General features: G+C 53.6%; 2 protein-coding genes across 7 annotated transcripts; both read right to left on the reverse strand.

Moving 5' to 3' along the window:
* Positions 1 to 416: 416 nt before the first annotated feature.
* Positions 417 to 5478, reverse strand: Aldoa (aldolase, fructose-bisphosphate A). Of its 4 annotated transcripts, none has more exons than XM_006977096.4 (9): positions 5421 to 5478; positions 2877 to 3009; positions 2574 to 2785; positions 2080 to 2134; positions 1821 to 1981; positions 1394 to 1477; positions 1122 to 1296; positions 776 to 975; positions 417 to 701 (listed from the first exon to the last, which is right to left on the reverse strand). In XM_006977096.4, exons 2-9 carry the CDS (start codon positions 2986 to 2988, stop codon positions 606 to 608), a joined length of 1095 nt encoding a protein of 364 aa, XP_006977158.1. In that variant the 5' UTR covers positions 2989 to 3009; positions 5421 to 5478; the 3' UTR covers positions 417 to 605. The 4 variants fall into 4 exon arrangements, with proteins under 4 accessions (XP_006977158.1, XP_006977159.1, XP_076408625.1 ...); XM_006977097.3 differs by lacking the exon at positions 5421 to 5478 and adding an exon at positions 4316 to 4807; XM_076552510.1 differs by lacking the exon at positions 5421 to 5478 and adding an exon at positions 3207 to 3369 and having other exon boundaries at positions 2877 to 2999.
* Positions 5479 to 6332: 854 nt separating this feature from the next.
* Positions 6333 to 14507, reverse strand: LOC121831712 (uncharacterized). Of its 3 annotated transcripts, none has more exons than XM_042283634.2 (5): positions 14405 to 14507; positions 14158 to 14193; positions 13387 to 13533; positions 13023 to 13175; positions 6333 to 6474 (listed from the first exon to the last, which is right to left on the reverse strand). In XM_042283634.2, exons 2-5 carry the CDS (start codon positions 14161 to 14163, stop codon positions 6361 to 6363), a joined length of 420 nt encoding a protein of 139 aa, XP_042139568.1. In that variant the 5' UTR covers positions 14164 to 14193; positions 14405 to 14507; the 3' UTR covers positions 6333 to 6360. The 3 variants fall into 3 exon arrangements, with proteins under 3 accessions (XP_042139568.1, XP_042139562.1, XP_076408723.1); XM_042283628.2 differs by having other exon boundaries at positions 14281 to 14406; XM_076552608.1 differs by lacking the exon at positions 6333 to 6474 and adding an exon at positions 6481 to 8840 and having other exon boundaries at positions 14281 to 14406.
* Position 14508: the final 1 nt, after the last annotated feature.

The following is a 14508-nucleotide window of genomic DNA, read 5'->3' on the forward strand; positions in this document are numbered from 1 at the left end:
TAGGTTAGAGAGATGGTAAATGCCTTGTTCCCACCAAGCCACTTTCATCTTGGGCAAGATAACAAAGCCTAAGTTAGCATTGAGAGGGCTGGGGGTGTGGCTCAGCATCCTTGCCCACTATTCACAAAGCCTGGATTGGATCCTTACATGGCTTAAACTAGGCACTGTACCCATGCCTATAATCCCAGCACTCAGGAGGTAAAGGCAGATGTCACCTTCAATTAGATGTGGTCAGAACATTTCACAATACTCTGCCTTTCTGAAAACTCCAGTCAAGAAATATGCAGACCAACAAAGCCTTACTCCATCCTTTTAACTGCCCAGGAAGGAGGAACCCAAAACAAGGCTCTTTCCTCTTCTGAACTTAGCTACCCCCTCGGACTTTCCCTATACCCTACAAGACATGGACAACAGACTCCCCCTTAAATAGTCGTTTATTGGCAGTGGGCTGGAAGGGATGGCAGAATTAGCAGTCACAGACAACACCACACACCAGTCACGAGGGCAGCATAGAGTGATGGGAAAGCGCCTGGAGGCCCCCTTCAATAGCAAGTGGGTAGGCAGGGGGCTGGAGTGTCGACGGGGCAGCCTTAGGTCCCCTCTGCTTAGTAGGCATGGTTAGAGATGAAGAGAGATTCACTGGCTGCGGCGCCAGACTGACCGCTTGGGGTATACTTTCCTTGACAAGCGAGGCTGTTGGCCTAAAAGGGAAGAGAAGTCAGACGAGAGCTCTTCACAGGGCACCCCACCTGCCCACACCCTCATGCTGCCTTACCAGGGCTCGCTTGATGTATTCCTCCTGGGCAGCCTTCAGGTTCTCCTTTTTCCCACCCCAGGCCTTCAGAGCAGAGGCCTGCAGGGCTCGGCCATAAGAGAAAGTCAAGGCCCAGGGCTTCAGCAGTGGGCACTTGTTGATAGCATTGAGGTTGATGGACGCCTCTTCCTCACTCTGCCCTCCAGACAGGAAAGTGACCCCTGGAGAACAAGGGCAGAAGGAAAGGGGTGGCTTTTATTAGAGATGCAGGCCAGGGAGGAGCAGCCAGAAGCTACCCTGGAAAGGAGTCCAATGTGATGACGTATCTATCCACTTCACCAAGCCAAGACGAGGGAGTGGGCCTCACCAGGGACAGCAGGGGGCACTGTGCGGCGAAGCGCTGTGACAGTTGCCATGGCAATCTCCTCATTGGAGAACTTCTGGGTACAGGCGTGGCCTGGGGTGACCATATTGGGCTTCAGCAATGTGCCTTCCAGATAGACATGGTGGTCACTCAGAGCCTTGTAGACAGCAGCCAGGACCTGGAACACGGCAGGGTGATAAGGTGGAGGACAAGGATTACCTCTGAGTGGGACCCAGTCCACCACACTGCCCCGGCCAGGTGGATCGGCAACCTACCTTCTCAGTAACATACTGACAGCGCTTTAAGTCATGGTCCCCATCAGGGAGGATCTCAGGCTCCACAATGGGTACAATGCCGTTCTGTGGGGACAGAGGAGTGTGAGGACTCCTGACTGGGAACCTGGGAACCCCACCTACTGCTCTCCACCACCATTAGCCAAGATCTTATCTTGATGATAGTGAATCAAGGCTTCAAAGGCCTCAGCAGATTACTGGAGACAATCTTCTCAGGCTCACCCACACACCCCCATTCCCATCACCACTTTGCAGAGTGGCCTCCACTGGTGAGGCTGATGCCTGGTGGGTATGGAGAACAGTTGCTCTGGGGGAGGTAGATATCCTGGCAGATGGACAGAAAGCTAGCCCACACTGGAACCAAATGATGTAGGAGATGGCCTATTAGGGCCCTGTAGTCCAGTCCCACCTGCTGGCAGATGCTGGCATAACGGGCCAGAACATTGGCATTTTCCATGATGGCAAGGGCCGAGGGAGTATGTTCCCCAATCTTTAGCACACAACGCCACTTAGCAAAGTCAGCTCCATCCTTCTTATACTGGGCACAGCGTTCAGACAGCCCATCCAGCCCTGAAGAAGAGAAACAGTGAGGAGGGGCAGAGGCGTGACCCTACTCACTCCGGAACTGTGGTGAGCAGGTGAGGAAGGGGAGGAGGCAAATCACCTACCTTGGGTGGTGGTCTCGCCATTGGTTCCTGCCAGGGGCACCACGCCTTTATCCACCTGCCAGAGTACAAGGCAGCAATTCTCAGCTCTACCCCTCTTCCCTCCACCCAGCCCAACTCGACCCTCACTGCAGCCTCTCATGGCCTGCAAATATTTCTGAGTCCCATGAGGAAAGGAAGATACTTGTATTACTTGAGAGGAATACGAATTAGAATAGAGGAGCTGGAGCTACCTCTCACTAAGCAAACCATTTTACGGCTTTGGGCTTCAGTTTCTCCACTGTAAATGAGGAAAACACTTTAGAGCACTGCCTGGCATGCATAAGGAAGGACCTGGGTTTCATCCCCAAACACTGACAAAAAAAATGTGCTGAGTGCACCCCTTATGTCGGGAGCAAACCATACCTAAGTCTCTGGACCTGCTAACCCAGCATTCAATCCCTGCCCTATTTTTACCCCCCTAGATCCATCTCTAATCTCACACCCAGGGCCCTTACCTTAATACCCACAACACCGCCCTTGGACTTGATAACTTGGGGGAAAGGACGTCCATCGTCGGCCTTCTGGTACAGTGTCTCGTGGAAGAGGATCACCCCCCCAATGCAGGGATTCACACGGTCATCAGCAGTCAGCAGCAGCTGGCGGTAGAAGCGCCTGTTCTCTTCGGTATTCTCAGTGCCAATGGACTGCAGCCGCTTGGCAATGCTTCCTGAAGGGACGGTCACGAAGGAGGATAAGGGGATCAGCCCGCCACCTCCACCCCCGGTCCCTCCTCCCCCTTTCTCCTGCCTGTACCGCACCAGTGGACTCATCTGCAGCCAGGATGCCCTTGCCCGGAGCCACAATTCTATGAGCGATGTCAGCCAGCTCCTTCTTCTGCTCCGGGGTCAGTGCTGGGTATGGGTAGGGCATGGTGCCAGTGGTAGCGCGTTCCTGCGTGAAGCAGACAGTCGGGGACAAGTGGTTAGCTGGGCCATCCTAGAGTCTCCCTTGGCAAGACGGGACTTCGTCCCTGGAGGCCAGGGCAGGAGCCCCCACCTCCCCTGCCCCACTCCCCGAGGGTCCTGGGATACTTCCTGTCCCAGACCTCTCCCCTGCACCCAACTTCCCTATACTAGACCTGCCTCTTCCTGTACCTTTCTTTCCTAACTCTGTCTGCTGCTGGGTGTTGCCCAGCTGAGAGTGGGGCTGCCCACTGGCAACTGGGGGAAAGGAAAAAGCCAGCGCCAGGGACAGGCGGGTCATGTTGAAGCTGGACCCATCTGGCCTGCGCGTTGCCATGGGTCACCTTGCCTAGAAACAAAATCGAATCGGGAGTATTTTAGAATATAAGGATCATGAATAGGGCAGAGAGCCCAATGATCTGAAAGAGCAGAGAAAGAAATGGTCTGTGCTTGCAGCCACACAGCAACCCAGAGGCTAGAGCTGAGATAGAACCCAGATTTTCTGAGGTGGGGCGTCCCTTGTAATCTACCCAGGGCTGGCCTAGGCTTCAAGGACATCCCAAGGTCAGGCTTCTCCCTCCTGGATGGGCGGGGGAAGTGGAAGGAAAAGGGTATTAGGAAACATACAGAGCAATCAGAAACAGAGAAAGGGCTATGGAGCCCAGGTGGAAGGGAGGCTTTGCCTCCATGTTGCTCAAAGAGGAAAAGGTTTATAAGAGGCACGTGCCCCACCCCTTCCCTGAAAAGTGCTCCCGTCCGTTCGGCGGCAGCAGTTCCAGGCTCAGAATCAAGGTCACAAGATAAGGAAAGATAGTAAAGTGTTAATTGGCCACGGAGCGCGGCAGCTGAGGAGATTCCCCTCCTCCCCAGGGGCTCCCCCAGAAAGGAAGCAAACTCCCCGACCCCATCGAGGAACGCTGAGGCAGTATACGAACTGACCCCCCCACACCCATCGCTGCTTGGGGTCCCCGAATAGGCAATGGGACCCTAATGTTTGCATAGGGGGGAGTCCTTGCAAAAATAAAAATAAAAGAGGGGGTCTGACGTTCCATCTCATCTTGCTTCCTCCTCCGCCATGACTCAGCGCACGAAGCTGCTGCGTGGCGCAGCTCACTGCCAGAGCTCAGGCTGGAAAGGGCAGGAGAACCCGGGCTGGGAGAGATCGTGGGGGTAGAGAAGGGAGAAAGAAGCAAGGGGCCATGGGGATGGAGGTTCCGCGCTGCGGCCCTGCCCGCCACCGACCCAAGACCTAACCCCAAGGTCCCTTCCCCGCGCACGTGTCCAATGGCGCTCACCTGGCACAGGAGGGGTGGATCTGCCGGGTAAGGCGGTGGGTAAGCAAAAGGACCGAGGAGCGAACGCTGCTGGTCACCAGAACCCCGTTCTGCGGTGCGTTCCAAAAGAACGCAGCCTATTCAGCTGAGGGATGGGGGGGACGAGAGGCGGGGCCTGGGACATTTAAAGGCGCCGCTCCGCCCTCTGCGGGTTTTTTCCTTGCAGGGACACTAAGTGTCCAATTGCAGGCGGGCACTGCGCGCGGCACGGCCCCAAGATGCTACGATAGGAGGAGGCGCTGGGGAGGAGACAAGCGGCCAGAACCCGATCCCTCCTCCGCTCCGCTAGGACGTGACTCGAGCCACATCCCGCTGGCCACCAGGGTCCTCCCTCCCCCAGCTCCCGCCTGGCGCGCGCGCGAGCATCGTGACTCAGCCGGAATGTGGGCTGGCCAGGGGGTGGGGGTGTCAGTGAGATGATGGCTGGCCTCCCCTCCTAGACCCCTGGCTTCCGGCCTGCGCAGTGGCAGCCTGACGTCACTGAAAAGAACCCAGACGTTCCGCGCCTTCCTGCCTCGTTCAGCGCATGGCTACCGGGCGCAGCCGATCCCTCCCCGGGCCGAGCACCCACAAGGATCGGGAGAGGGCGACGCAGCTAGCAGGGTACGCAGGCAAAGCCTCCTCGGACCAGCGCGCCAGCACATCGCAGAAGAGTGGCCTAGCCTGGTCCGGACTAGACTAGCAGATTGGTTGAAGTCACCACCCGCTACACCTAAACACCATCTTTGAGGAAAAGATCGGCAGGAGCTGGCTCAAGCCGGACTCGTCTTCCCCAAACCAGATTTCCTACTCCTAAATAAAAATCCGTCTCCAACACCGAGCGGCAGTGGCGCATCCCTTTAATCCCAGCACCCTGGAGGTAGAGGCAGGCGGATCTCTGTGAGTTCGAGGCCAGTCTGGGCTTCAAAGCTACACAGAGAAACCCTGCTCGGAAACCCAAAATTAAAAAAAAAAAAAAAAATCCATCTCCGAGCTTCCTGTCACCCATTTACATCAGAGCATGCACTTCCCTCAGGCCCCAATCTGCAACCCCCTTCCCTACCCTGGGACACGGCTAGCGGCCCACCTGTGGCGCTGTGAAAGAAGCCGGCAGAGCCTGGTCAGCAGCGAGTGAGGCCAGCGGCCCTGGGCTGGGTTATAAGGCAGCGCTTACCCTCCACCCCTCCCCTCCACCCCCCTCCCCCTCCCCGCACCAGTGTCCCTTCTCCGTAACCCCTGCCCTTTCCCCACCACGAATCCCGCGGCAGGGACCTATATTTAGGGAAACCTGAGGCTCCTGACATTCATGCCAGCGTGGGGCCCCTGAGTCGGGGAAGAAAGAAAGTTGCTTCGGTTTGCCTGGAGAGGAGGAGGAGGCGCCCCTGCCCACTCACCGGTCTTTAGAAGAAACGCTTCCTTGAAAATACAGTGATCAAGAGAAATCAATGTCGAGTCTGGGATCTATAAGGCAGAGCAAGAAGTAAAGGGAGATTGGTGGGGTGTCTCTGGATGTTGCCTCCCACCGACTCCTCTGGCCCCCTCCTCCCTTGACTCTGGGCCTGCTGGTGGCTGTACTTTTTTTTTTTTTTAAGGAGCAAATACAGGCAGGATACTCACCTCTTTAACAGGGAGTCTACAGGCAGGGTGTGGCCGGCCATCCCTACATCTTGATATTCCCGGTTGGCAGAGCCCTCCCATACTGTTGCCAAGGTGAGCAATGTCCTGCATCCTCACCTTCAAGTATATCGTTTACCAGGGGAGGGAGGGGTTGATGGCCAGGGCACTGCCAGAACACCAGCCCCTTTTCTTTCCAGCCCTCCAAAGGGGTCGCAGTTCATCTGTCCAAGGGCCGTGGGAATCCTGTCCCGCAGGGAACCAGGCCCTCCACTCAAGGCTCCCAGGTAGCTAGGCTGGGCCCGCCAGCTGTAGTTCCAATGGCCTCGTAGTGGCGGCGTCCTGAGGGCCATTACAGAGGGGGCTCTGGGGGCGGGCCACTCCCCAAAGAACAAGCCCCCCACCCCCATCCTTCATCTGAGCTTGATCTCGAAACAGAGGCAGTTGAGGCTCTGGCAGTCCGGAAGCTGGCAGGCACAGGCACAGTCACACAGTGGGCAACAGCGGGGGCAGCGAGGGGCCCAGCCCTGAGGGAGAAGAGAAGGGTGAATTCGGGGACCTTCCTCCAACTGGAGAAGGGGACAGAGGGCCTTAGGGGGTCCCTCTGCCCAGTGGAACAGAGGGTTCCACCCACCATTTCTGGAAACAAAGCCATTCTCCATGCTGAGAACTCACAGGGATGTGGTACTCTAGCCGACCTCAGGAGCCCCCAAGCCCCAGGGGCTCTGTGGTGTGAGCAGGGGAACCAGTGAAGAACCAGCTTTGAGTCTGGCTAGAACTGGGGTGTCAGTGTCCGGCTCAAAGACAGTTCTGCTCTACCCCCCCAGCCCTGTGCAGCCCAGAGGAAGCCAAGATACAGAGAGCACGTTTCGATCCTCCTGAAGATAACTCCTGGGTTCCGAATGCTTTGCTGGCATCAAGCCAAACTGCAAGATGTCTTCCTTCCCTCTTTTCTTTATGAGACAGGTACTTAGTGTACAGCTCAGGCTAATCTGGAACTATGAAACCAAGGCTGGCCTCAAAAATCATGACAATCCCCTTGCTTCAACCTCCCAAGAACTTGGGTTTTCTTTTGTTCTTTGTTTTGAGACAGGGTTTCACTGTGTGGCCTGGCTACACTGGAACTCTTTCGATTCCTAGTGTAAAAGCAGGTGGGTCTCTGTGAGTTCGAGGCCAGCCTGATCTACATATTGAGTTCTAGGACAGCCAGGGCTACATAACAGCAGTGCAGTTCTCAGCCTTCCTAATGCTGTGATCCTTTCTTTCTTTCTTTCTTTCTTTTTTTTTTTTTGTTTTTTGTTTTTTGTTTTTTGAGACAGGGTTTCTCTGTGTAGCTTTGCACCTTTCCTGGATCTCACTCTGTAGCCAAGGCTGGCCTTGAGCTCACAGAGATCCCCCTGCCTCTGTCTCCTGAGTGCCGGGATTAAAGGCGTGCGCCACGGCTGTCCGGCTTAACGCTGTAACCCTTTAATACAGTTTCTCATGCTGTGCCCCCAACCACAAAATTATTTTTGTTGCTACTTCATAACTAATTTTACCACTGTTATGAATCGTAATATAAACATCTGTGTTTTCCGATGGTCTTAGGCGACCCCTGTGAAAGAACTGTTTGATCATAAAGGGGTCACAACCTACAGGTTGAGAACCGCTGACATAGAGAGATCCTGTCTCAAAAAAGAAACCAAACAATACAAAACAACGACAACAACAAAACCAACTTTCTAAGCCAAGTGTGGTGACTTGAGCCTGTAATCCCAGCACTTGGGGGACAGGAAGGCAGGAAGAGAGAAGTTCAAGTCCACCCGAGCTACGTGAGACCTTGTTTCTTATCGACAAACCAACAAACAAAAATAAAATAGAAGAGGCTAACGCGATGGTTCAGCAGTTAGAGCACTTTCTGCTCTTACAGAGGACCTGAGTTCAATTCTCAGCACCTACATAGTGGCTCAGAACCATTGTAACTCCAGACCTCAAGTGCCAGGGGATCTGACACCTTCTTCTGACTTCCTCAGGCACACACATGGTGTATCATTTTCCTCAGGCAAAGTGCTCATAGAGAAAAATAATAAATCTAAAGAAGAAAAAAAAGGTGTTTCCCCCTCAGTGCTGAGGACTCAGGACCTCATGAACACTAGGCAAGCACTTTACTATAGAGCTACCCTGAATGGGGAGGGGGCTTTTCACAAAAATGAAATGGAGGTTCACGGTGATTTGCCCAGAGGGATACAACCAGAGAGCAGAACTGGCTTGAACTAGAGTTGGTTTCCCCAGGCCTGGGTTTCCCTTGTGCCAACTTTCCCAAGGCCAGGAATGTCAGCTTCATTCTAAAGCTTCTAAGGCAAGAACAGTTGGTCTCAGGTTCTCTACTTGATGAGGACTCACGCCCTGCAGGTGTCTGAGCCACAGATAAACGCTGAAGTATAAACTAAGCCACGCATATCACTTTGCCCTCTTTAGGCAAAGGCAGAAGAGGGCCTCTCAACTCCAGGAAAGATGTCTGTCTCATGGACATAATGTCCTGAGAGATAGGAAGGGACATTCAACACTCCAACCCACAGCTCCTCTAGCCTGGGACAGGGATGTTCTGCAGCTGCCCCAGGCATGGATGGGAGGCAGGCCAAGGAGCTGCAGTGGACACACCCAGAGTGGCTGTGTGACAGAAGACAGGCTCCTTGAGGCCACGAGCAAAGCTAGTGACAGCCACAGTTGGATCAGAAAGCGGGCCAAGCCAGGAATAGGGAAATGACCTTTCCAACAGCTGAGGTTTCGGGGTACGGTGTCAGATGACCAGTGAGATCAGCTGTCAGCAGAAGCTCCAGCGAGGGGAGGCGAGCAGCCAGCTCCAGGGAAGGGGTCTAAACTGGACTGTGTCGCCGCCAACAGGGGGCGAAGGCTGTAGGCAGAATGGTGGAAGGGAGAGAGAAGTGGTTTCTCCATGTGAAGAGTGGTTTGGGCATCTCTAGGGATGAAGTCGGGTCTGTGGGTTTCTGGAGGACCACACCATCGTGCTGTGTACAGAGCCACTGGCCAGAACACTTCTCTGCCCTTACCTCAGAAAAGAGGGTATTAAAAGCATCTCTTGGCTCTGTTTGTGCAAGGGTTTAGTCCAGCCATTAACTGGCTAATGGATTTCTTGACTCTCACCAGCAGAGGTTTCTGGAAGAACTCTACTGTTTAAGTATAAATAAGGACTCTGCAGCCTGTTAACTCCTGAGTTCTTGGGTGGGGTTACCTTTTGGACTTTGGGAGGGTCAGACATTTTTACTGGCTAATTAGTGCTCAAGCACTAGAGTAATAAGACCTAGGTGGGAATTCTGCTTGGCTAAACTACGTCCTGAGCCTCTGTTTCCTCGTCTCTGAATCAGACATAGCACTGACTTTTCAGCGTCAGTGGACGGAAACGAGACCCTGAGTGAGTGCTCGGTGGAGCCGGCCACACAGTCATCACCGTCTGGTTTCCCTCTGTAGTTTGTTTGTGTGAGATAGCGTCTCACTATGTAGCTTTGGCTGGCCTGGAACTCGCTATGTAGCCCAGGCTGGCCTCCAACTCACAGAGATCCACCTGCTTCTCCCTCCCCAGTGGTGGAATCAAAGGTGTGTGCTACTAAGGCCGGCTTTAGTGGCGGTTCTTAATTCTCATGTGCATCCAAATGACAAGGGCTTGTTAAAAAGCACCAACTACAATCCCACCCCAGACCCACCGGCGAAAGGCCTTGGAGGGCTGCCACGTGAGGCTGCCACGTGAGGCTCCCACTTATTTCTGATCACCTAGCTGCATGCCACCCCCTTTTCCTACTCCTAGAACTGGCTACTCATCTATCTGTGGCCTTCACCACAACATGAGCCCTGGGAGCCCAGGGATACCGCCTGGCTTACTTGTGCTGAGCCCCCAGGGTCAGGACAGAGCCTCACACTGTGGCTCTGTGTGTACTGTACACACGAGATAGGGAAGAAATGAAGGAACTCCATCCTCCTAACAAAGCAGTTCAGTAAGTAGGTCTCTCCTACAGAGAGGAAGAAAACCTTGGGTTTGTGGTCTGGCTGGCGCATCTGTCTGACCCCAGGCGAGTGAGTCACTCAATCTGTTGTGAGCCTCAGTGTCTACCCTTGCCAAAGAGACAAGCCCTGTAACCTTCTGGCTGGCATTGTTACCATAAGGAACCTGGAGAACAGAGGGACTTCAATGTGCTTTGAGGAAAGACAGATCAAGGACAGGACAAGCTTGCCCTAGCCTTGGCCACTCTACATCTCTTCCTGTATCCAGCAGAAACTGGACAGGATCTGATCCACAGGTTCTGAAGCCCTGGGCCACCAGGTGGGAGACTCGGTCTTCTCACAGCCAATCTCAGCTCATCATTGGTGCTGAGAAGTTGATCCCTGACTTGTCACTCGATGTGGACACACAGGGAAGAAGACAGGGTGTCAGGACCATGAATCATCCTGTAACTCCTTATGATAGGCGTTCTTAGAACCTAAGGTCTCCTTTTCCCCTATCCCACCTGGGAGCACCCCCGTCTGACTAGGGAACCAGAAGTGGCCTCTTGGAAAGAAAGCTCGCTGCCTTCCCTCACTATGAAGCCACAGCTGGCCTGGAACTTGCTATGCAGACCAGACTGCCCTTGAACTGGCACTTGCCTCTGCTTCCTGAGGCTAGGACTGAAGGTATACAGTGCCAACGCCTGGCCCTACTGACTGCAATTATCTTGCAACATAGGTTTACATTTCTTTATTTTACATTTATCTTGTATGTGTGGGTGTTTCGGTTGCCTGGATGTCTGAGCACCACTTGTATGACTGAGGAGAACAGAAGGGGGCTTCCGATCCCTCGGACCTGGCAATGCAAACAGTTCTGAGTCTGAATGTGGGTGCTGGGATTCAAACCCGGGTCCTTTGAAAGAGTGGCCAGTAATCTTAACTGCTGGGCCATCTCTCCAGCCCTCATACTTATTTTTTGAGATAGGGCAGCTTGCCCATACTGGCCTTGAACTTCTGATGTAGCTTTACCTTGAACTTCTGATTTTTTTTTTTTGAGATTTTATTTTTATTTCATGTGTATGAGTGTTTTAATGCATGCCTGCTGCCTATGGACCAGAAGAAGGCATCCATACCTAGTTTATGCAGTGCTGGGAATCAACCCTGCGCCTCCTGCATTCTAGGCAAACACTCTATACCAACTCAACTAAATCTCCAACCCTCATAATTTATTTTGAAACTCAAAACATCTGCCAGGGATTTGTACCAAGTACAATCAATCCAAGTTATGAATTTGCTGCGGCTCAGTCTGTTACCCCCCTCTGCTAAGGAAGGTCATCACTTCAAGGACAGGAACTCTGTTGTCTAAATCTCTGAACCCAAAATAGTCCCTGTCCAAGAAAGTGGTCGAGCACACTGAACATTTTTAAACCCATAAACGTAAAAATTGTCTTCTGTGGGTCAGCTTCCCCCCCCCCCCAGGATCCTATTGTGACTTAAACTGAGTAGTTTGCTAGCCGAGGCTTTCTGTGTAACACTGTGAAGCCACAACCATCCCGAAGCCCTCTTACCCCTCTGCAAGAGGGGCAGAATAACATGTATATAGCTCCATGCTCAGGCATGGACACATGGCCAAGGTGTGCTGTCCAGCTGAAATGGTCCTGGTGAGGCACACTATGTGTGGGCTCCACCTTTGCCAGGGAGGCAGTAACGCCCAGGAGTAACCCACGCATGAGGGTAACGCACACACAAGACAACTGTGCAGGCCTGATCTAGACACTGACCGCTCCTTCCCATCTCTGCTCCCCGCCTCCCCTTGTTTCTTATGACTCTAGCCAAGTGCTCGACCACGCTGCCTACATGAGTAGTTTGTAGACAATATTTTTTGTAATAAAAATGTAGGTTTGTTTTTATTTATTACAAAACCCACTTGTAATCCTAGCACTAGGGAGGCAGAGGCAGAAGGATCTCTGTGAGTTTGAGGCCAGCCTAGTTTACACAGCAAATCCCAGGCCAGCCAGGGCTACATAGTGGGACCCTGTCTCAAAAAAATCAAAACAGAACAACCACCAAGCCAGTAAAAATCCAGCTTGCTTAATAATTAATGATTTAATTTAAGAAAGAGCTAAGCTTCCCACCATCTTGGTGCCTGTGGAGTCCTGTTGGAAACCGGACCTCTAAAAGGCAAACATGTCTGAAAGGCCTGTCCAAGGCCATTTTTGCTGGCTGGAAGCGAGGTCTCCGGAACCAAAGAGAGCACATGGCTCTTCTTAAGACTGAGGTGGTTATGGCTGAGATGAAACTGGATTCTACTTGGGCAAGAGATGTGTTTATGTGTATAAACAAGGGCAACACACTGACTCCTAGAGGCAAACTGAAAAGCCAGAGTAAGCTGGGAAGGGAACGTAGAGCCATGGAAACAGCGGCAGGGCCCGCGCCAGAGTCCAAACCAACCTTCCTGCAAAGGCCACTGGTCATAGAATCCTCTCAAAAATTTAAACTAACCGAAAGGAAATAAGTAAAAATGAAAAAAAAAAATTTACAGTTAAACCAGGCACTGGTGTCACCCACCGACAGCCTCAGCACTGGGGGGACAGAAGCTAGAGGGCCAGGAGTTTAAGGCCAGCCTCGTATGCAAGACCCTGCTGCAAACAAAAATTTAAAAATTAAGTCATGTTAAATTTAAATCACTCCTCAGCAATCAGAGCTGCTGGTGGAAACAGTACACTGAATACAAGAGCGCTGTTGTCTGGAATACAACATCACCCAGTGAACAGAAGGGGGTTCGCTGAGATCAAAGCTGGGTCCTGGTCCACACTGGGCAGGCTTACAGCCCTGTTTTCTTTTAAGTACCGTGTTCACAAGTCCAGATTATGTACTGGGCGTGTCTCACAAACCATCTTTCTCCAGCAGTCACCCTATTTTCTTTTCATCATCACCAGAAACAATCTGATATGCTGCTGTGTCGCTTTCAGCTGTCTGCCTATGACTCAGGCCCCGGCCTGGGGTTAGTGCTCAGTAATAAATGTGCTGAACAAAGAAAAGGAAGGCCCGGACCATACCCAGATGAGAGGGGACTGTGTGGGTGAAGAACAGAACTCACTTCGCTGGGATGAGGGCAGCAGGCATCCAGGTAGTGGGCTGGACTGGGCAGAGGGAAGTCACAGGCTTCTGCGCAGCTCCAGCAACAGTCTTGGGTCTCGGAGGCAGTCTGTTTTCTGCACGGGAAGCTGCAGTCTGTGCAGCAGCCCTGAGCCTAGAAGATGACAAGACTCAGGATCTGGGCCAGACAACTCTCTCTTTACTTTCTGGAGAGGGGTAAGGGAAGGATTAAGTGGAGTCAAGGAGCAAGATTCCCGTGGTCCCATGAAAAGGACAGATGCTCTGACTGAATGGTAAAGGTCAAACGCTTGCAAGTGAGGGGACATACTAATCCCCCCCCACCCGCTCCCCTCCAGGCTCCTCACCAGCAGGCAGTGCCTCGCCAGCAGCACTAGGCCCAGCAGCAACAAATACACGCCCACCGCGATGAAGACGATGGCCGGGATGGGGAGCAGTAGGGAAGGGCTGCTGATGGAAGAAGCTGAGGCTGGATTCCATGGGCCCGAGGAGGCCTGGACAAGCACAGAGGAAGGGGGAAAGGGAGGTGGGGCAAGAGCTGGACAGGATGCCAGGAGGGCACAGAGCTAGGTGAGAGGTCAACAGGGTACCACCCTGACTCGCCACCGTGTCCCTCTGCCATCCTCGTTTTATTACCAAGTACCGGCTGTCGATTTAGTATTATCTGCGAAACACCGCCCTTCTTTGTAGACTCCTTCTCTGCACAGATTTTTGTATCTAACTCCGGTATGACAAACTTCCCACCCCGCAGCCCTCATCACTGGTCCCTCTTCCGACTTGTTTCTTCCCACACCAGCTGCCCTGGTATCCCCACCCACGGCTCCCTACAACTGCTTATTTCAAAGCGCCCCCACCCTAGCCCTAGCTACTCCTCCCCCCGCCCCATACCCTGCCATCACATGAGGTCTAAGCGGTTCCCGAGGCTCCATCCTCTGCCCGGGCCCCAGGCCTCTGCCTGTACCGCTGGCTGCCCGGTTGTTACCACACGATCTCGCTAGGAATCCCCCAAACGGGCCACCTCCCGGGAAGTGAACCCCGGGCACTGTCTGGCGGCTCCTGTCCGGAAGAGTTTTTATTGGATAGAAGGTCCCCTCCCCAGCACCTAATACTGGACTCACGTCCATGGGGAAGGGCAACACAAGTCCGTCCGGGAGCTGCAGAACAGAGAAGATTCTGGGCTCAGAGATCGAGTACCCCTCGGCTGGGGTACCCAATCTCCTCTCTCTTCCTGCGTGGGAAACCTGGGGCCCACGGACGACGGCTGGACAGGCGGGGGTCTCGGGGTCCCACGCCTTCCCCTCCGGCCTGGCCACGCCCTCCGCAGTCCCCAGGTCCCGGCTCCCTCGGGCCACGCGGCCACAGCACCTATACCCGCAGGGCGGCGGTTTACAGATCCCGCGCCGCCTTGGGTCCGAACCGCCAAGGCGCCAGCACCGCCCAAGAGCTTGGCGCTGCTTCTTGCCGTTGCC

Source organism: Peromyscus maniculatus, chromosome 1 (assembly GCF_049852395.1).
Source record: "Peromyscus maniculatus bairdii isolate BWxNUB_F1_BW_parent chromosome 1, HU_Pman_BW_mat_3.1, whole genome shotgun sequence".
Lineage (NCBI taxonomy): Eukaryota > Metazoa > Chordata > Mammalia > Rodentia > Cricetidae > Peromyscus > Peromyscus maniculatus.

Coding starts and splice junctions, on each gene's coding strand:
- LOC121831712 (XM_042283634.2), bottom strand. Junction 13,176..13,386: donor TGGCGAGGCACTGCCTGCTG/GTGAGGAGCCTG, acceptor GTCATCTTCTAG/GCTCAGGGCTGCTGCACAGA. Junction 6,475..13,022: donor GCTGCCCTCATCCCAGCGAA/GTGAGTTCTGTT, acceptor CTTCTCCCTCAG/GGCTGGGCCCCTCGCTGCCC.
- Aldoa (XM_076552510.1), bottom strand. CDS start 3,357: ATGGCAACGCGCAGGCCAGATGGGTCCAGCTTCAACATGACCCGCCTG. Junction 3,000..3,206: donor GTTAGGAAAGAAAGGTACAG/GAAGAGGCAGGT, acceptor AGGAACGCGCTA/CCACTGGCACCATGCCCTAC. Junction 1,478..1,820: donor ATGCCAGCATCTGCCAGCAG/GTGGGACTGGAC, acceptor CTGTCCCCACAG/AACGGCATTGTACCCATTGT.